This window comes from Bactrocera neohumeralis, chromosome 2 (genome assembly GCF_024586455.1).
Source record: "Bactrocera neohumeralis isolate Rockhampton chromosome 2, APGP_CSIRO_Bneo_wtdbg2-racon-allhic-juicebox.fasta_v2, whole genome shotgun sequence".
Lineage (NCBI taxonomy): Eukaryota > Metazoa > Arthropoda > Insecta > Diptera > Tephritidae > Bactrocera > Bactrocera neohumeralis.
The window spans coordinates 65,419,614-65,441,885 of record NC_065919.1 but is presented as its reverse complement, the minus strand read 5'-3'; the positions used below and the strand labels follow the sequence as shown (position 1 = coordinate 65,441,885).

The window sequence follows — 22,272 nt, the reverse complement described above, 5'->3', positions numbered from 1 at the left end:
TCTACAACTTCAAAGTTATGACTGTCAACAGTGACGTGAGTGCCAAGTCGCGAGTGCGACGACTGTTTGTTTGATGACAGGAGATATTTCGTCTTGCCCTCGTTCACTGCCAGACCCATTTGTTTTGCTTCCTTGTCTAGTCTGGAGAAAGCAGAACTAACGGCGCGGGTGTTAAGGCCGATGATATCAATATCATCAGCATACGCCAGCAGCTGTACACTCTTATAAAAGATGGTACCTTCTCTACTAAGTTCTGCAGCTCGAACTATTTTCTCCAGAAGCAGGTTGAAAAAGTCACACGATAGGGAATCGCCTTGTCTGAAACCTCGTTTGGTATCAAACGGCTCGGAGAGGTCCTTCCCGATTCTGACGGAGCTCTTCGTGTTGCTTAACGTCAGTTTACACTGCCGTATTAGTTTTGCGGGGATACCAAATTCAGACATCGCGGCATATCAGGAATTAGTATATGTTAACGCACCAATTAGAACTTCAACTACTTGAACTTTTTTCTATCACAAAGAACATATCCACAGTTGCTTCAGTGAGATATCATCCACAGTACCTAACCTACCTACTCTGTTACACATTTAAGTTTTGAAAAGTCTCTTGTGACCCATTCATGTACACTTGTATTGTTCAAAAGATTCTAACAGGTCTTATATTCGATATCGAACATTCTTCTAATATTCAAAACGAGCTTAAAATATATAATCGAAATATTCATTATATCAGCATTACCTTTCATTTACTACAAACTCTGATTGACTTTATGTAACATGGTTTATCTTTCGAAAGAAAGGTTCGCCGACAGAAATGCTTTCGTTATGTCACCTTTTCTTTTTTGCCGTTTTGGAGTTTCTTAGTGCCGTGCACGAAATGTTGACTTTCAGAGGGTGCAAATCTTTTCGAAGGTTAATGTTCAATCCTTCCAACGAAACAGTAGAATATCTCGAAAGTATTCAAGAACTCTTTCGAACATATCTTACAAATTTTGGAAAAAAAAAAAAATAATAAGTAAATATGATTCCAGAAGGGTTTTTATAGCACTTCCTCACATACATACTACATACTTCCACGAATACTAGTCCGAGTATGCCGACAAAACTAAAATGCTTTTAAATTACAACTGAGACATTAACACTTCTGATAAACCATAATGTACAAGGTGTATGTTGAATGCCATTTAATGTGGCATTTATATGAAAGTGGCAAATTGGCAAAGTGACAAAAAAGTACCCGGAAATTGTCTGGACTGTCCTTAATTACGGTGCCAAATATGAGCGCGATCTGCCGAACAGTTTGTATACAGCAGGTGCCTAAGTCGGTACACCTCAGTAGTGCGTTGCGATTTTTACAAAGAATAAAAAATTTTTATCAAATTTTGTATTTCTAACCAAATTTTAACTATAAAGCCTTCCAAGACGGTCGATAGATCGTTGAAGACATACCCGTCCCAATGAGCTGAGCTTTCTTAAAAAAGAGTGCAGTTAGCAGGTCTTTTGGACATGCTCGACCGTACCAACTTTCCATCCTACCGATTAACCAACGTATTCACCAGATTTGACTCCGTGTGATTTTTTCTTGTTCCGTTTTTATTTATTTAATGCCCAGATGTTGGTGCTGTGTGTTTAGCACTTTGGCTTGGTGAATAATAATGATGACATTATAATAAGAGACAAAATAGTCATCTACTGCTAAACAATTCTTTGTTGTTGGTGAAACTATAATTATATTTTGAGACCTCATTCATTGACCTTCTTTAAGGCATCAACTTACTTTAATACATAACATGAAATAGTACGCCATATACGGAAAGCGTTGACCCTTGAAAATTATAATCGGCCTGAGAAATTGCATCTGCATAAGTTTATGTATAATTTCGCCATTTTTTAAATTACACACAACCGATTAAAAAATTGTATAAAACATAGGCTTTTTTGTTATTTAGTGACTTATTTGGAATTCTATAAAAACTTCAAATGATATGTCGATGATTGCCATAAAAGAATCATCAATTATTACTGGGTCGAATTAAATGCCATAGAAGTTACTGACGTCACGCGATGTCTTATTTCAATCACAGGGGAAAAACTATTTTCGTAACCTAAACTAGTGGAGCAGTTTAAAACTAAGCTACAAACTAGTATTCAGAAAATTGGAAATATGCCCAGTACATACAACGCAGATGACTACGAATTGTATTGGAGGCTTCTGCGAAGAAAATGATACGTTTCTAGAATCGAAAAACAAGCATTTTAACTGTATGGATGACACAAACTCTGTTCAAAAATTGTTTTCCACTTTTCGTTGGTACCACAGCCAACTACACTACACTACAAACAGAATACCCTCTAACAAATATATTCTTTAACTAGGTCAAATCCTATTAAAAAGATATCAGAATTTAATTTTTGACAACGCATCTTCGCATCAAAACGAGGTTGAATTACAGTCAGATGATGCCTCAATAAGACGATGTTTGTTCACCGAATGTCACACCTTTGAGTCAATCACTAGATCGAAACATAATAAGAATAACAAAGTTAGATTAACGAAGTTCACTGTTGGCAGCAATGTTTCCGCAATGAAATTTGATTTAATAGTGGATTTGTCCAAAGAAACATTGTGACGGACGTCACTGATGACCAAGAATAAATTTCTGACTCCAATCTTTTGGAAAATAATCGGGTATCTTTAAAAGTTGAGAGCAACACTATTCATTATCATTCTGATGTTAGAGTGGCTCAACGGTAATTTGAAGTAGCAAATAAAGCATTTGATTTTAGAAAAGTATTTTCATTCACTCACTTGGAAACATCCCATAGGCATGGATAGTTTGGTATTTGAAGGCCTATCCCAGACTGCGTTGCCTTTGATGCTCAAGCCACCGATCCATAAGTGACAATAGGCCTTACGATCAAGATATACAGCCACCTTATGAAACCTGTCTTGCAGCCCCAAGATCTACCAGTTACAATTCTGGATATCATGAGAGTCTTGGTGGCTCTGAACAGTGTTCATTTCAGTTGCCTATTCCACGGTAAGATTGAGTCTAATGTGAGGCTTTGAAATTTTACATCTTTAGACACCTCCAACTCCCTGCCACTAAATGTTAGGAGCCTCAAGCCCGGTAAAGATCTTCGCTTTGTGAAAAAGACGACGGTGTATGAGGCAAAACCGAACGTTTTTCATACAAAATGCCGCAAGAAACCTGAAGAAAAGCGTGTTTGGCTTTAAAGAAAAAATGCAAAGAAATCATTGTAGCAAAAAAAATGCTTGGAACCATTGTGAAGAATTCATCAGATCAATAAAATTCAAAGTAAAATCTTCTGACACCCAAATCAGAGCAAGGAGTTCATTATCTCTCTAACTCCTAGCCCGATTTATGATTTTTTTCGAGTGGAATTTGACGAAGAAATGTGAAAAGGGAGGAACACAAGCACCACCGACTACAAATCGTACTGCAAATTTCAGTTACTTCTATTCTGCACCAATAGTATATATATGTATAATTCATTCTACAAAATCACTCACAATTCAGAGAGGGCCACAGATGAGCATAACAATCTTTAGTGGAGAATAAAGGAAAGCCATTAGATATTATTTTCACTTCCTCTAAAAGCTCTTGGTGCGGTTGGTCGTTGCTATTACCGGTGCTGGCGGATATACGAAATTGCTATTACGGTAAAAGAAGATCAAACGTCTGCAAGCAAAAAAAAGGATAGAAAAATAAACAACAACAACACACTTAGAAAGCGCTTCCCTTCTAGACTTCACATATTTGCTTTGTATAGTTTTTGCTAAAACATTTTGCCATTTTTTATTTTTTTCCCACATGTAGGTACATTTGTACATATGTGTGTGTGTCTGTGGCTTTAATATTGACAATATGACTGGTAACAGCACGTTGTTGCAACGCTGTGTCGCTGAGTTGCTGACGGCACATTGATGATGTTGGCGACAATTTCGCTTGATGTCACCATATTGTTGTTGTTGCTATTGCTTTTACGTTGCATAAAAGAGCAATTTGAAGTGCAACATCACAGCAACGGCAATGACAACAAGAACAAATAGCCAACGTGCAACACGGAGTCGTCTAGAGTTGATGCTGTTATGTAAGTGGATTGGCGGAAACAACATGCAACAACAACGGAAAGCAGAAAGCAGAAAGCGGAGAGCTACGCGAATAGAACCGTTGCTGTCACTGACTAGATTACACACATGCTTGTTGTTGCATTTGTTGTAGCCGCTATGGTTATGATTTAATTTTTGCAAAGTTGATTTTATCGTTATCGGTGCGTGTGTGTGTGTACAATTTTGTGTGTGCATGGCGTGTGTCATCTCAATACACAAAATTGTTGCAAGTTGTTTTTGTTGTTTGTTACTGCTTTGTGAGCACGTTTTGGCGCTGTCATTGTTGCCGGATGTGGCGGCGCGGCTGTGGCGATGGTTGTTGCTGTTTGTCTTATTGTTGTTGTTGTTGTTGTTGCCAGTTGTGCAGCACACTCGCGCTGCCTGCCCAGGTGAATCTTATGCAAACAATTGCATTCTTCCACACATACATACATACCATATTAGCCGTTGCATGCCCCACCAACCCCTTACCATTATCAATTACATCAGCATTGCGTTGCGTCTCGCTGCGGCGCACGTTGAATGCAGCTAAACAGGAAATGTGGCAACTATTAGTGGCATTTATTTATTCATTAAGTTCAGTTAGACACTAGGAGGAGCACTAATTGCTGCACTTAAGTGTGCAAACACATAGAAATATGCGAGCGTGCAACGCACACGCCGGCATACGCACACACTCACGTGCTCATGGAGGCACTCGCAAATCAACTCTGCTATGCCTTGGAGTCGAGACTCAACGCCATAAATGTATGTGCCGCACGTTCGCGTGGTAATTATGCTTTGTTGCCCCGCAGCTTACGATCTTGCTGCAGTCGGCCGGTTCTGATTGGCAGCCCACTAAGGGGGAGTGTCAGCGAATTAACTCGCTTAAATTAGCTAACTTTTTTGTGATTTAAAACATCCTTTATGGATTCATGAATTTTATTGAGCTGCTGCGGATGGTTCATTACTTTCCTGTTTCCTGCGGCAATTTTCACTTTTCCGTTGGGCCGGAGTAACATTTGATCTGAGTGAAAATATTGAAAAACTTACATAGCTTCTGTAGATTAGAAGCAAAAGACTAATCTCAAGAAACCTGAATCATTTTATAGTTACCACTGACTACTGTAGTCAAGTCAATTAATCGGAGCAATGAAGCCCCTAAACAGTTGTTTTCTATACCCCCTATATTTAATCTCAACGCCTCTGAAGGAGTATGTAATAGATAATGGGGTGCTCTCACTCTGTGGTTGCTCGTAAGTAACTTTGGTAGTGCCGCCAAGCCATTAAAGTAAGGCAAAATCACGGTCCGTTCCGATTCATAGACCGGACCGGCTCTTCGAATATTTGCAGTACTTTCTACACACAGACCTCTGAAAAGTAATACCAAACCCGAAATGCCTTTTGGCTTGCTGTTGTAGATCGGATATGACGCCAACTGTTTAAACTAAGGTCGAGTCTACGGTATTGGATATTTGATTTTTTTACTATTTGTCGAAACATGTATTACATATCTTCTTTAACCTTCCAATTTAGACGATTATTAAGGGTGTTAGGCGTTTTTTCAAACGTTTTTAGAGGATAATTTATTGTGCAGTAAAAATTTCAAAACATATTTAACTGAGTTGTTGTTCTTGTAGCAGTTACCTAGTCCCCGCTTGGGTGGCAAGGTTCAAGTTAGTTGTCATCGTTGTCATCTAACGGTAGTCCTAGGAAATGTGCTAATTCGTTGTAGTCGTGTCATAAGGAGAGGGGTGTAGATAAATGGGGTCGCTGGGCATGCAAAGATGTGGTTAGAGTCAAGCGGGACTCATTGCATGTTGGACATATATTTGGTATATGGAGTTTAACCTGCAACAGTAGCCAGAACGAAGTTACGCAGAGATTACTCAAGATTCCCGGGCAACTCGAGCTCTTCGTCGGATATGGGTGTTGTTTCGATTCCAAAAACGACTAATCTAAAGTTTGTTGCGTACGTAGTCTAGTCGGCGTATAGTTCGATGTCGTCACCAAAACAGGGAAAGACCTCTGGTATGGTTTTTGTGAAAACATTCCAGCAGAAACTGCTGGAGAAGAGTGCATTGTGTTCCTTGATGGAAAGAACACAGTCCTCAAGTAAGGACTGGGAGCAGACATGAAGAGGCATTAGTAGGGGTACGGAATGTTGTGTTGTAACACTTCTGAAGCTTCTTTGCTGCGTTTCACCAAAAAACAACCAGGTGACCATATCGTTGCAGCATAGTTGATTACTGGCTGGTCTTCCCTAAGATCTGCCGGCTAGTGACTTGAGGATTTTGCTACGGTTCTGTATTTTGGCAATAATCTCCGTCGTATGAGAAGTGAAGGAGCACAGGCTATTAAGTGTAACGCCTATTATTATGAGCTTGTTGACAGTCAGTGATATTAAGTCTTCACATCTTCTTTAAGTTGGTGAATATCGTCGCTGTGAATTTAGTGGGGAAGGGTGTCAAGCTCCTTGCAAAGAAGATGCGAGAAAATATCGGAAAAGCAGCTATTTATTAAACCTAGTCCCATAGGTAGCACTTGTTAAATAAGAACCTTGTTGAGTTAAATTGCTTACCACTGATTCATGTTTATATTGACAACAACAGATCTAATAACTATTCGTCAGTCGAACGATAAAGAATAAGGAAAATTCATAGTTATTCACAATCATTGTTATTTTAATTTCAACAGAGGTTCTGTGGAAATGGTGGGAATTCTTGGCGTCATATCTCTGGCTTGAAGTCGGAAGTTTAGGCAATCCATAATTTTTAATTTATTAACCAAATGTGGGTATAATACAATATTTTTTATTAGTAATATACAAAACTTTGACTAATTCTTAGTTAGATTTTCCTCAAGGAAGTTCCATTTAAAAAGAAAAGTATCGTTATGGAAAATTCATGTGCTGACGGAACACTATATACTATGCTATTGATAGATGGTGGATTTTAATACCGGCTGAACAGAATCCTTTGTAGTTATTGAAAACCGTAAGGAGTTACTTATAATCTATTTTTAATATGAATAAGAGTTTCTTAAAAGCATTTATCAGTTCGAAAGGGCTTTAAAAATAATAGGTTGTAGTTTTTTTCTAGTTTCATAGTTCAAATGTGAGCTAAAGCTTATTAGATAATATTATGTGAATAGCAAATTTGAATTTTTCTTGCAACCAAGCAATGCGGAACCGGTAAAATATATCTTATCACGAATTTAAATCTCATTCACCTTATTTTCTAGTTATACAGTTTGGACACTGCTGATATATTTATTTCGTCTGTATACCGTGGAATATTTTCAAAATTTACAGCAAATTTTAATTTTATAAAAGTTATGAAGTTAGGTATATATGTATAGTATCCTAAAAGGCAGAAAAGGGTAAGTTCATAAGTTTATAGCTGAAGGAAAAACGATAGAAACAAAATTAGAGTTTTGGTTATAAAATGGGTATATATTGGTTATTATAACCGACAGCGAGTTTCGATTTGTTTTTGATGATACGCTGTTTCATATTTTAGGTGACGATATACATACATACATATACAAATATTCGAAAACAAATATACCTGAGTCTTATTTGCATAAAAAAAGCTATGTAAATTAAAAGTGTTGCAGCAAAACTTATTTAGAATTTGTAATTTGGAGTTAAATTATTGTCTGTGCACTTAATAAATCTAAATTGTTTTTAAATACAATTATATGCACACAGTTATAGATATATGTATACCTGCATATAAGTATATTCCAGTGAACTTTATGGCAAAACAAAATACAGCTTATTTGCAAGCGAAAAAATTGCAAAGCGTAGATACACGAGTATCCAGTTTTTTCAGCTTTGAGATGAGATCATGCTGACATTATATGTATGAGTGTCAGCATACATGTATGTATATATAGCAAATCAGTTATTTTTTCTTCCCAAGTTTATATTCATTCGAATATTGTAAAATCTTGTAATAAAATGAGTAAATTGCCGCAATTTTTGCTTTTCACAATATTTCAGCTTACAACCAAACTCAGCAACATGGCGAGCGGAAAGCGCACCAATTGTTCAATACCAGGGTATTAAATGCAAAAAAATTTATAAGACAGAAACAATATTACGTTGATGCACTAAAATATAAATTTTTACAGGAGAAGAGACCTCAAGAATAGTGGATCAAAGAGAACTATTGGTTTAGATCCGGTTGCCAAATTCATTATTTTTTCAAGTAAAATCTTAGCCAAAATTGTGAAGTATAGTGTTATAAATCGGTTAGATGGTATTCCAACCAAATTATACTTTATATTGGTTGTCAAAAAAGTCTAGTTGGCGCTGAAAGCGCGTAGTTCTAGTTTTATTCATCGCATCGCACAACGATGGTTTCAACGTTTTCGTTCTGGTGTAGAGGTGGTCGAAGATGCGCCACGCTCCGGAAGGCCTATCGTCGAAAATTGCGATAAAATCGGTGAATTGGTCAAAAGAGACCGGCATAGTAGCAGCCGTAGCATCGGTCAAGAGCTGGGCATGAGTCATCAAAAATTAATTTCAATTTCCATAAAAAAAAAATTCAGTAAAAATACCGCAAGACTTTTTTGACAACCCATTATTTATCTAATATTATTATATACAAATGTATTTATATTTTTTTCTGATAAAATATGAATTAGTCAATGGATATTAATCATAAGTTTAGTATGTTTCGAAGTTTTCAGGAAAACCTGGAAAAACAACGGCTCATGCTAATCAGTAAACAAAAAGCAGATCCCAACTTGCCATCAGCAGACCGTCCACTATGCATGCTTGATACAACAGGGTAGCTCTATGAAAGGCTACATAAACCCAGACTTGAAGCGGCTATCAACAAAACTGGGGGAGTTTCCCGACTTTAGACACGGCAGACTAACTCTAGGAGCTAAAAAATCATTGAAAGCTTAGAAGCCGCACAGCGTAGATGGCATAAATACAACAAAACAAGTGCTGCTGGCGACTTTAGATGTCCAAAACGCCTTCAACAGCGCTAGATAGGTGGATACTACCTCAGAGCTGTAGTGCGGAGCTAGCTTAGTAACAGAAAACTGCTGAGGGATCACGACAGATAGCGGTCACGTCAGGAGCAGCACAAGGATCCATTTTAGGCCTAGAAACTTAATTGGCTACGCCCACGACATTGCAGCAGAGATACTACTGCTTACAAATAAGGACATACCCCTCTAAATAAGTATGCAAATGACTACGGATATTCTTAGGACACAAAAAGCAGTAAACTACCTAGGCCTAAGACTTAACCCTAGACTGGGTACAATACCAGCACGCCGCAGCGAAAATCATATTTTAGTCAGTTGGACTCCCTTAAAATCGTAGAAACGTTTTATAAAACCAGCGTTAAAAAGCACGATGTACCCAAAGGCTTAATTTAGCGATTTCGAACACTTTCTGTGTTTTTATATCTTGAGCAAGGCATATTAAGTTTTCTACGTAGTTTGTAGCACCCAGAAGGAAACGTTGGAGACCCTATGCATATATGTATAAATATATGTACACATCAAATCAATAACAATACGGGCTGAGTCGATTTAGACATTTCTGTTCGTTGTTCGTGTTAATAAACGCGGGTTAGTCCCTCAGTCCTCTCCATGAGATATCGATCTAAAATTTTACAAATGCCTTATTTCTCCAAGAAGCTTCTCGTTTGTCGAAACAAACAATAGCGGGTCACTATAGCATATAGATGTCATACAAACTAACCGCTCAAAATCAGGTTTTTCTAAGGAATCTTTTGTATTTGTAATACATATTTACACATAGTTGCAATATTCAACTAAAATTTTGGCTAATAGCGCTCAAAAAAATTCAGCATAAACTTAAATTTGCTTATATTATATATTTGACAATAACGCAATAACAATAAATTTTCCTGCAAAAAAAAAGGGAAAATAGCGAAAAGTACATAAATCTGACTTACCATTTTTTCACGCTGATTTATGGCAACATTAATCTTTTAGTTGTTTGTTTGTAATAAATTTTGATCGCAGCACTTTACAGCTAATATTTAAAAGCATATGTTTTTTAAAACTGTAAACCGTAGTTTTTTGCGAAATAATTCCGTATTTTTTTTACTATTTTACTAATTTTTCAGCACTATTTTAGGTTTGAAAATATTCATAAATTTATTAATATGGCGACACAATTATGATGTTTTTCGTGTTTAAATGCACTTTTCGTGTTTTATTTATTCGTGTGTATTTAATGTTTTATATTCTAAGTTGAATTTTTTGTTTTGCTTGCTAATCGCCGACTTTTTCGGCTTCACACGATTTTTCATTCGCTAATATTTTTCAACTTAATTAGTTTTGTGTTCGCGGAGTTATTTAATGCATCTGCAAAACAAGAGAATATTTATTATCGGTTAATTTAATTATTTTTTTATTTTAAAGCTAATTTTTATTAGGATATTCTATCATTTTTTAATTAATGCCTGCTTGATGAAGTTTTTGGCGGTGTTGTAGTGGAAGGAATTGCATTTGGCATGTTTTTTGTTTGTTTTCATTTTTCCGTCTATGACACGTAATTTAATAAAAATTTGATTTATGAGTCTGATGTTAAATTTAAAGCATTGTTATTGTTCTTTTTTGGCTTAGAGCCAATTAATGAACTAAGAAATTCTTAATTTTTAACGTAAATTGGTTTATATAAAAATCATAAATATTGATAAGATAAGTTAAATAAAATAGTTTTGAGGTGTTTTAAAATAAATTAACTAAAGGGTTTTTAATAAGGACGCTACAAAAGTAGACCGATAGGGACAGCAAATCAAGCCATATTTTTCGCGCTTATTTGACATTTCTCTTCAATAAGATTTGCCATTTCATCATGGAAAGATATGCGATCCAACAACGAGTCGAAATTACTAAAATTTGCTACCGAAATTCAAGTCAGTTGCCTAACTTTAAGAGCGCCACGTCCAATTTATGGTCGTCATAATCGTACTGTCAGATCAAGAATTGAGCGTCTAGTGGAAATATTTGAATCCACATTCATAGTGCAAAATGTTCCCGCGAAACAAAGAAGTGCCGAGAATATTTTTTGCTTTTACGCCTTCAGAAAGTAATTATATACTTCCACGAATATAAAGTCTGCTGACTTAAAAAAAATTATATTTTATTAATATAAAAGCCGAAGGCCACAGTTGCCAGCGCTTTAACTCAGTAATTTAATTATTTATAATTAGCTGTCTGGTAAATAAATAAAAATAAGATAAATAAAATTATGTTTTGACTTCAGCTTTTTTATCGAATAATAGTGTTAGAAGATTGAAATAAAAAACTAAACAGCTTGGTTTTTTGTATTTTCCACAAAAATTTTAAAGTTATGTCGAAAAATTCTTTATGTAAAAGTTATAAATCTTTTCACAGCCACATTAGATACAATTTTTTCTTCGTTCAGGGTCGCAGTTTTGCTGGAAATTGAGATAAGCGATTTTTAACCCTTAAAAATTCAACATCGCTTCCTCTTCCTTTTTTCATAAAAAAACTAAATGTTTGAATTGAAAAAATATACTTTTGTGGGTATTCATGCCATGACGTAAATTTCCTAATATGAATTGCTAAAATTACGTGAAAGTATATTTTATTTTTTTATGTTTAACATTTTTTTATAATATTAGTTCAATTTAGGAACTAAGCTTCTGATAAGTAAGTAGGTGCCTCAGCGATGACTTTTATTATATTTATATACACGTAATTTTTATTTTTTTACTTTTTTGGAAGGTCGACATTTTGGTAAAATTGCAAAGAAAACGATTTTATTACTTTCAGATCCAATCTTCTTCTTCCTAATCCAATTTTCATTATAATTTATTAGTTGTTATAAATATCGAAAGTTCTTTTGATACAAATAATTATTAGTCTTATAGATAAAAATTGTATTTAAAAATATAAAAATATATACATTTTTATCCATCAATTTTTAATAAATATTTTGATGCGGTGAAAAAAATTTTATTTATTTAAGAAATAGTTTTTAATAAAACAAAAACTATTACTCCAAATAATATGAGTTGGCACTTTAAAAGTTAAAACAAATATATGTAAATTAATTTTCGAGAAGCTAAGTAACTGAATTTTTTTCATAAAAAACCGCTTAAAGAAAATTGCATTGAGAACAAAATTCATTAAAGTAAAGTGCATTAAAAAATTTAGTTTTTTTTATTAAAACAATATATTAAAACAAAATTTCATTAAATTTGTAACAAAAATAATTTTTTTTCATTAATTTTCTTTTTTACTTTTCATAAAAGAAAGAAAATTATTAAAAATATTTATATCACTTTTATTTAAATTAATTGTTTAGCTCATAAAATGCACAATGTCATCTTAATAAAAAATCAGACATTAAAAATATTTTATTTTATTAGTTTTTATTTATATAATTTTGTAAAGAAAATAACTATTTGTATATTTAAAGGTTATTTAAAAAAAAATATATTTTAGTTTGCTGAAAATATTGGTAACTAAACAAAAAGAGATTAAAAATATATATATATATATATGTCAATAACTTGCTAGCATCAAAATAACAAAATATAATTGAATCGCTATTTTTATTGAAATATCGTTTTTATAAAAAAAAATTTATTTTAGAAAAAAATTATAAATTTTTGTTTTAATAGTTAATAATCAAAAATAGAAGAAAAATTTTAGCAACAAAAAAAATTACAAAAAAAATATTATTATATTGAATAATAAAAAAATATTGTTTTTTAATACTAACAAAAATTTATCTTTTTCCAATTTTACGTAAGTTCACAAAAAATATTATTCAGTCACCACTAATAGATGAAAATTTTTGCATAAAGAGGTAACAAGCATACAAAAATTAAATTTATAAAAAAAGTATTTATAAGTGTTGTTATATTTAATTATTATTTTAATTGAAATATTGTTTATATAATAAAAATAATATTTTCTCATTAATATTGTCATTGTTGTAAAAATATTAAGATTATTTTTACAAAAAAAATATTTTTTTTATTACTAAAAATTTTATTATTCTGAAAATTAGTTTAGTTTCCAAATACTGTTAGGTAATAACCACTAATAGATTAAAAATTTCGAAATAAAAAAATATTGAACCAAAACAATTATTTTTGCATTTTCTAATTAATATTTGCGCTAAATATTTATTTTCTTAGTAATAATTAGCTATAAAATTTATAATTAAGTTAAAAGAAAGAGAAAATTGTATAAAAAGCAAGTAAAATTGTTATTGTCTTTTTTATTATTTCCTCAGCTAAACTATATTCCTGAACTAATTTAATTTTAAAACCGCAAAATTACAGTAAATATTCAATATAGCAAAATATCATTTTAAAATTGTTATGTTTTAGATTTCAAACGTCTGATAAATTTAAAATTTTTTTGGAAAACCGGTTAACAGCACATTAAATCTATAAATAACATAAATTAAGCAGCGAAAGAAATCAACAGTCACGTAATTCACTCAATAAAAACGTAAACAAATTTTAAAAGCAACAACAAAGCCCATTAAAAGGTAGAAAACAAAACAACACAGCTATTTGACGCGCACATCTTGAGGTTGCAAAGGTGCACAGTTGTGTTTTTGTAATTGAAAGCAGCGAGGCATTTCAAATCTATATTTCCAGCACATTTTAATGGCAATTCTAAGGCAAGCACACATAAAAGACTGTGAGTCAAGTGGCAACACAGCACAAAAAGGTACGTATAACCACGGAAGCAACAACAACAACACTAGCACTTATTGAGAATCATTAATGTAAACAATGAGAAAGAGGCATAAAACTATTTTTAATTTTCAACTTCAACACGTTCTTCAAATTACATCATTTGCATACATGTGTGTGTGTGTAGGTATGCATATGCTTTTGTAAGCATTTCCACATAAATTTTTCGTCTTTTCATCATAAATTCACTCGTTTATGCTTATTAACAGAAATTGTGTTAAATTACCGTAAAAAGCTGGACTTTTGCACAACAACAACACAAACACTGCTCAAAATCCGGCGAATTAATTAAGTTTTATTGCACTCAATTTTGCTGGACTGTTTTAATAAAACAATCATAAATACAACGCACCGCACCGCATCGCCCACTCAGCGCTCATTCACTCCGCAATGTAAACGCGACGTAATGAAGCGTATTGCTCGGGCAATGTCAGCAACATACGATTGCAACTGTATCTGACAGACGTCAATCAATCACTGTGCGGGCACGCAACTTAGCGCCCGGCTCACCGACGCATCCAACGCACTTGTAGCGACCGCGACAGACAACTGCGACCGAACGCCGGTAAGCGAACTGCTGCTGCACCGGCGAATTTGCACTAAAAATATCGCACTGCACTTTGGCGAAGCGAACCAAACACAAACGCAAACGTCAGTGGTCGTTCGCCCAACGAACGCCGACCACAAGCGTACACACACACACCCAGAGACGACGGTGTGTGGAGTCTATTCACCGTTTCGGTGCTTTGCAATCGGCAGAGCGGCGCAGAGCAGAATACGACTATTTCACCGCTAACGAACCGTCGCGCACGAGACACAAACTGCAACTGAAATTGTGGAGTCAATTCAAGTTGTGTTGAACTGAAGCTCCCGCAGCCAGGCAGCGTCGCCAGCAGTGGAGCTGTGGTGTGAAGTGGCGCTCAAGTGGCGAGTCAATATTTCTCTCCACGCGTTACTGGCATTAGTTGGCGCGCTTTTGGAGAGTTTGGTGGCTTTGCTGCTGTGATGTTGTAGTTGGCAAGTTAACGGTTTTGTTTATAAACATCTGGTGGATGCGATGTAATATGTAAAAGTAATCAAGATTATTAATGAATTGTATTTATTTGTAGCGATAAAAGTAGTGTATTTGTATTGAAATTTTTCTAAGAATGCCAACAAATCCAAAAGTAGTTGACACAAGAGAAACTGATCTTTATTTATACGTGATCAAGGGCTTTCTCCTCAGCAGCATTCCACAAAACACGTTCCGTTCTAAAATCGGATATTGTGAAATTAACGTTCCATTGCCTATAAAACTACTAACTAGGGCAGGATATGTTATTAGTATTCGAAGTAGATAGGATTCTAATTATTTATGAGAAGCTCACCTATCTGCCGCTCTCTTGAAGTATTGGATAAGCGGCCATTTTAAAGGCTGGAAGAAGAAGCTCTTAGAAGCTGTATATATACAAAACAATAGAACGTTTGACAATAAAGGAAAATAAAAGATGATTCTTCACTTTATTACTTGAGTAATCAACGAAAAAGTGTGGTCTAAAGTCCACTTTGTTTAGCTTACTCCCATGTTGTTCACATTAAAAGTATTCGACTTCAATGAAATCTTAAAGTTCAAAGGACTGCATTTCATTTTAGTATTAAAATTAAATCCCCGCGAATATTGCAAAAAAAATTGTTTTAATTTATCTAATAAAAAAAATGTGTAATGATGGAGCTAGTTTAAGTCCTTTTTCGATTTTTTTTTTTCACCAGGAAGAATAAACGAATTTTAATTTTAGTTGAGCGATGATGCCTCATGAGTCAAACGTTATTTATATCTGCAATAGAAGTTTTTCTTTTTGATTATTTTCATATCTTCAAGCCAAAAGTAATAATACTACTTCATTTGTCGCTGTTTTGGATGACATTCAAAGACTTGGAGAGATTTCATTGTCAATCAACCCCACAAACTGTTTCTAAACATTTAGACTGTGTTGCTACGTATGTTGCTAGCTTCATGTTGCAAATGTCATATACGAGTATGTACGTATATATTCCTTGTATTAAAATTCGGATGTAATATTTTGTAATGGTGACAGTAATCAGAATTTGCTGTATTCCATTGCTTTTTTATTTTTGTGACAATTTTGTGATGTGATATCACATCATATAAAGCATGAAGAGCGATGTGATTTATTCGATGTGATGCGATACAAAATCATCTTATAAGTGCATTTTTATACCCTGAGCAGGGTATATTAGGTAGGTAGGTAGGAGTGCAGCCCTATCGGGCTCAATTAGCACTTGATGTGCCATTTTGATACACTATTCGTAGAACCTTTTGCATCTGCTATTACGTTTCACTTTCTCTCTCAAACCATTTTGAGGTTTCGATGAAACTACTTATGTCCGATATGCTTTTGGTGGAAATCCATTCAAGGTTTGGTGCTTGGTGGATTCCGAGTGTTTTGTGTCGGATCTGTGCTAGAGCTGGGCATTCGCAGAGAAAGTGGAAGATTGTTTCCTTGTTCCCTGCTACTCCGCAGCCACGTCAGTTGTCGTTGTAGGGCATACCCATTTTGGACGCATGTTCCCCAAATGGCCAGTGCCCTGTTGTAGTAGCTGTTATTCTGTAAATGCTTTTTCTTGACCTATTTAATAAGTCATTGGATCTTTTATTATCATATGTTGGCCATAATTGTTTAGTTATGGCGCGTTTTTTAATCTTTTTCCACCTGTTGTTTGCAATTTGTTGGAATTGTCTATTGATCTCTCCTTTTATCTATCCTAGCGGGCTTGGTATTAGCTCCGCTTCGGATTCATTGAGGAAAGCTCCTGCCCTTGCCAACTCGTCTGACTTAACCTGCCAACTCGTCTGCATTTTCGTTACCGAAAATATTCCTGTGGCCGGGAACCCAGATCAAATTTAGTTGGAGCTTGTCTTTTATTGAGCTTAGTGCTCTGTTGCATTGTGAACTATACTGGAATTTGTCATGGGTGAAGCCTGGCTATCCGTATATACAGTTGCTTTATGTATATTCCCTTGGTTTTCTTATAGAACTTCGCAGGCTTTTTTTATGCCTAGTACTTCTGCTTGGAAGATGCTAGCCGAGTTCGGTAGACGTATAGAGAGAGATATGCCTAGATCACTCCTACTCCGCAGTCCATTTTGGACCCGTCGGTATAGACTGAGATGGTATCGTCCTCTACTATTGAACCTCTTCTCCATTCTCGTCTAGATGGTATCCTCACCTGGAAGTGTCTATTGAAATCTAGCTTTGGGAGAATGTAGTCTGATTTGTTAATAGTGAGCTTGTTTAGAATTACACTATGTCCGTAGTTCTGCTGATTCCAACCTCCCAATTCTTTTATTCGAATCGCCGCAATAGCTGCTGTTTTGTGAATAAAAATGTCCATTGGTAGTTGATGTAGGATCACATTGAGCGCATCAGTCGGACATGACCTGATTGCACCCGTAACACCCGCACATGCTGCTCTTTGTATTCCATTTAATTTTCTAATGTTGTATTGTTTGTTTAGCGCTGGCCACCACACCAGAGCTCCATATGTAAGTATAGGTCTTATGACAGCCGTATACATCCACATGATTTTACTTGGTTTAAGGCCCCAATTCCTGTTGACGATTTTCTTACAAGTATAGTAGGCCATATATGCTTTGTTTATTCTTTTTTCTATATATAGGGTATATTAAGTTTGCCACGAAGTTTGTAACACCCAGAAGAAAGCGTCAGAGACCCTATAAAGTAGATATGTATGTATAAATGATCAGTATGTTGAGCTGAGTCGATTTAGCCATGTCCGTCTGTCTGTATATATACGAACTAGACCCTCAGTTTTTAAGATACCGTTTTGAAATTTTGCAAACGTCATTTTCTCTTCAAAAAGCTATAACATATATGTAGCTGCCGTACAAAATGAACCCATAGTTACTAGAAGAAATGCACCTGTGAAGGGTGTATTAGCTTCGGTACAGCCGAAGTTAGCGTTTTTTCTTGTTTGACGATAAAACGTATTGAAGCGACATCACGTCACCATATCGTACACTGTTTTATTATTTTCATCAGTTGAAGAGGCCAAAGATCGTCCGGAACGAGGCAAACCTTCAACGATCTCTCGACCGTCTTTGAAGGCTTTGTACCACTTGTATCCTTGTGTGTTTCGAATAACCGTAAGGTTCTTCAACAACGATTGCATACACGAAATTTGGTTAGAAATACAAAATTTCATAAAAATTTTTTGTTCGATATTGAGGTGAACTGATTTAAGCAACTGCTATAAGCAAATTGGTTGACAGATCATGCTCATATTTGGTATAGTATATAGTATCATTTACCCGAGGAATTTAAATTACAATTTTCAGGTGCTTTTGTGTTTAAATGTATGTACATATAACCCTATATCTACTCCGATTATTTTTGGGTGATACAAACAACCATTATATGAGCAAAACTATAATAACCTGCAACAGCATGTTGTTAAAATAAAGAAAAAATGAGCTCAACAGCCTCATCAACTCAGTAACTACTGCTTGTACAGGTCATATTGACCCTTCTCTCGTAAAAACAGAAAAGAAACTAATAAATAGAAATATTGTACAAAAACGGTATTCAACTTTAATTTGAGTAATTTGTATAATATTTCCACATCGGAATGAATTAGATTTGCAGCTTAATTTTAACCCTTTGATTATGCACAACGGTCGTAAGTTTCTAGATCACATTATCTACTTCACAGTTTAGATTAACGAACTTATTAGTGATTTAATTTCTAATTAAATACAATTTTATGACCATTTTCACTACTAAATTTCCTCGATCCAATTCTTAATTTACCGCTTCAGTGCCTACTGTGGTCTCCTCTATTAAAGTGTAAAGCGAGAAGGCGAATTTTCCAATCTACCAAGAACAAAGCATACAATTAATTAACAAAAAATTCAATTGGAATGCCAGAAATTCCATGAAACCCACCGCGACGCTTGTCTCCAGCTTAACATCGAAAAGCTTCAAGCACGAAAAGCGTATGGGATTTTGAGTGCGTTGCAGAAAAAACAGAATTGCCCGACGAAAGCGACGATCCTGATCCACCCAGTTGCAGTGAAAAATGGCGTCGGGCAAGCGCTCACAATCGGCGATGAGTTGAGAGGCGGACGAGCAGCAGGGCAAAATTTGCAACAGTTGGCAGGAGAAAAAGGCGAGAGAGATAATATTTTCCGGATATTCCACATTACCCAACCAATTTAACAGGGTGGTGGCCGTGGTAGCGAATTGTGTGAAAAGAGTGACAGAAATGACGGGTGCGACAATCTTTGCAATGCTGAAAAACAAACGGGTTCGCAAAAAATATTATTTGTGTTGTAAATATTATTGAAAGGAAACTTGGTTACCTCACAATTTGAACGTGCGCGCGAATGCATCCCAGCAGCTCCTCATAATGCTCGTCCGCAGTCAGCGCACCCGTGCGCCCCAAGCGATTCACACGTGTGATCAATAATTGTATATGTGTGCGTATGATATTAATGAATATCGGCGGATAGGTGTCACTGCCGAGCTGATGGCACAACAAAAAGAACATGACAAACGCATCCCACAACACAATCGTCCAGTACTCCCAAGCGGCGCGTTGTCCATCCAAGAAAGGCACCCAGGCAGCCAGCGGAGCGCGATTCTGTACCACACCGAGTGCTATGGTCGACACTTCGAAACTGTAGTAGGGCAAACAGAATATCAACACAATTTTCCTGCAACGTCGTACGCATTCGCGTATTTTCGCCAAATCTTCGCGCCGCGTATAATTCACATCCAGTTCATCGAGAATCTCAAACGCATGTCGCAGACGCTTCATGTACCAAGTGATGACGAGTATCTTTATAGGGATGCCCGACACTTGCACGGCATTTTGTACGGCGGCCAGTAATTGGCTGTTGGTTAGTACGTGTCTCAATTTTATGTAGCCAATGTGAAATGAAAGCGGACAGAAAAGGCAGCAAATGAAGTTCACCGTAAACGAATAGAAGTAATAGAGATTATAATAACGCTGTGAACGGTTTTCCAACGGATTTGTGCCCACGAAAGTGAAAATATTGAAAAGATATGTGAGCGCGTCACGCGACTTGTAAACGGCAGCACTACGAAAGCGTAATATCTTCGACATAATGACAGCGAAATAGCAAATAAGGCTGTAGTTGCAGCGAAACGGCTGAGCTTCTGACATCGAACTAAACTAAGTCCACGCTATAACGTCGCCTTTATATGGTGCGATATACGCAGAAGGTAAACAAAGTTTTTTAATTAAAAATCTGTGACATTGAAACTTAGTGGGCATGGGTATATGCCAATAATTTAACCCATTCGGCGCTAACGATGTTTTAATGTAACAGTTTAGGCTAATTTATTGGGTCTATAATTGAGGCCATATACATGTGCGCGATTTTCTTTCAAAGTAGCTATCTTAAGTTTTAACATTTTTCTGGCAATTTGTGGAGTCCACTCCAAAAGAATTGCGCCGGCTTGGCGGACAAGAACGAATCAAACCAGTTTTTGATACCCTATTCTGAGGTGAACCATTTTCCAATGAGGCTTTTCAGAATTGGGAAAATCTGGGCTATACGAAATATATCCAAAATAGTTCTTAACCGATCTTGGATCTCTTTTTCATCACTTGTCACAATCCGATGCAGGCTGATGACTTTTTTGAAGCATTTGAATGTTTTGAAATGGCCGCTGAAGTGGCTCTTGTTCTTGTATTTGTCAACAATCTTCATCGGATAGCGCGTCCACTTCCTGATTTTCAAAATTGTTTGATCGCCCAGGACGTTCTTCTTCTTTCAAGCCAAAATCACTACTTAGAATTGTATAACAATAATGAACATTGCCCCAGCTAAAGCATATTTGCCATAAACTTTCACCAAAATACGATGTCTCGGCTGAAGTTTCCCCTTCATATTATGATAGTATTCTAACGAATTTCGGAATAAAATAAGTTAGTTATTTACCTGATATATACCAAGGATGATATGATATTATTATTTGTAATAATATTATTAACATATTACTTCTTTGAAAATATGACAAACTTTAAAGTAGTATTGCAGAATTATTATCCTCACACATGTTATGAGGTGAGTCTTTTAGGAATGGAGACTAATGTGTTAATAAAGAAAGCTCGGAAAGTGTTAAAGATGTATTATTAAAATTTTCAAGGAAACTAAAGAGACTATGGCAATCAATAGGCCGGATAAAACTTTTTTAATTTGGAAGTACATGTATCTAATGTACATGTCTAACAAACTAATTTAAGCAAAATTGTAATTTTTTTAACTTTGCTTTAAGAAATATTAGCGTTTGTAAAGAAATCAATATTATACATGCACATATGCATGATCTTTATGCGTTACTAACGTGTCCATCAGGGTTAAGTATTCATTATCCGGCCACTTAATTAAGTCATCTTTATATTTTATGACAGCGTAATCCTTTGTAGTCATACATAAACCGCCAGAATTACCAAAAAATATCTATTTAAACCACTGCACTGAGACATTTGCTTCAATCTATTAAAGCTTATGGTTTGAATTTATACTATATACATATCTCGGCTTATATCTGGGTTCATATAGACCATAAGGATCTAAAAAATTTCTGTAAAGATGCACTCTTTTCTTGAAGAGACAACAACATGAAACAGCTTCTATCGCTGTGAGAAAAATACGATGACTATACTAATCGATATTAACCAAGCAAGAAAGGCTAAGTTCGAGTGAATTGGAATATAAGATACACTTTTCAAAATTTAAAATAAACTGGTTTCGAATGATAGTTCGCATGAAAACGGGAGCCATTTGGGAAAACGGAAGAAACACAATTAACTTAAAAGAAAGTTTGTGCCAAATATCATATGAAAATATTCATCAGTGATTTTTACGATGAGTGATATTATTCGACAAAGAAGTTGCATTAAATTTTGTATACGGAATCATATTGCTCGTGCCGAAAAGTTCAGCGTATTAGAAGAGGCCTTTGGTGATAATTGTTTATAGCGAGCAAGTGTTTTCGAAAGGACTCTTCACAGAAGTCCGAGAACACGTTGACCACGAACCACGTTCAGAACGGCCATCAACAACAAATGATGATCAACACGTCAATAAATTAAAGGAATCGGTGCTTGAGAATCAACAATTAACAGTCAGAGATCTTACTGGCATCGTAGGAATATCGGAAGCATCAGTGAAAACCATTTTGAAAGATCAATTGGGTCTAAAAAATAAGTGAAAGCACGATTGGTTTCAGAATCACTCACTTTTTTCGAAAAACAGCGTAACCTCTATGAAACAGTACTTTACGACTACTAGGATGTCATAAAATGTATTATTAGTATCGAGCAGTCTTGGATAATCGAGGTGTGGTGTACAAACGAATCC

At 35.4% G+C, this 22,272-nt stretch overlaps 1 protein-coding gene across 2 annotated transcripts in view; it reads right to left on the bottom strand.

The window, feature by feature from the left end:
• Positions 1–20,057, bottom strand: part of LOC126750942 (odorant receptor 7a-like) — a 249,900-nt gene extending 229,843 nt beyond the window's left edge. The window contains exons 1-3 of one of the 2 annotated variants that reach the window (XM_050460806.1): positions 19,240–20,057; positions 18,824–19,169; positions 18,656–18,751 (exon numbers count right to left, since the gene is read on the bottom strand). In XM_050460806.1, coding sequence (XP_050316763.1) covers positions 18,680–18,751; positions 18,824–19,169; positions 19,240–20,006 — 1,185 coding nt within the window. In that variant the 5' untranslated portion in view covers positions 20,007–20,057 and the 3' untranslated portion in view covers positions 18,656–18,679. Of the gene's footprint in view, positions 1–18,444; positions 18,752–18,823; positions 19,170–19,239 lie in introns of those variants that run through there. The other variant, XM_050460796.1, reaches the window with a different exon arrangement.
• Positions 20,058–22,272: the final 2,215 nt, after the last annotated feature.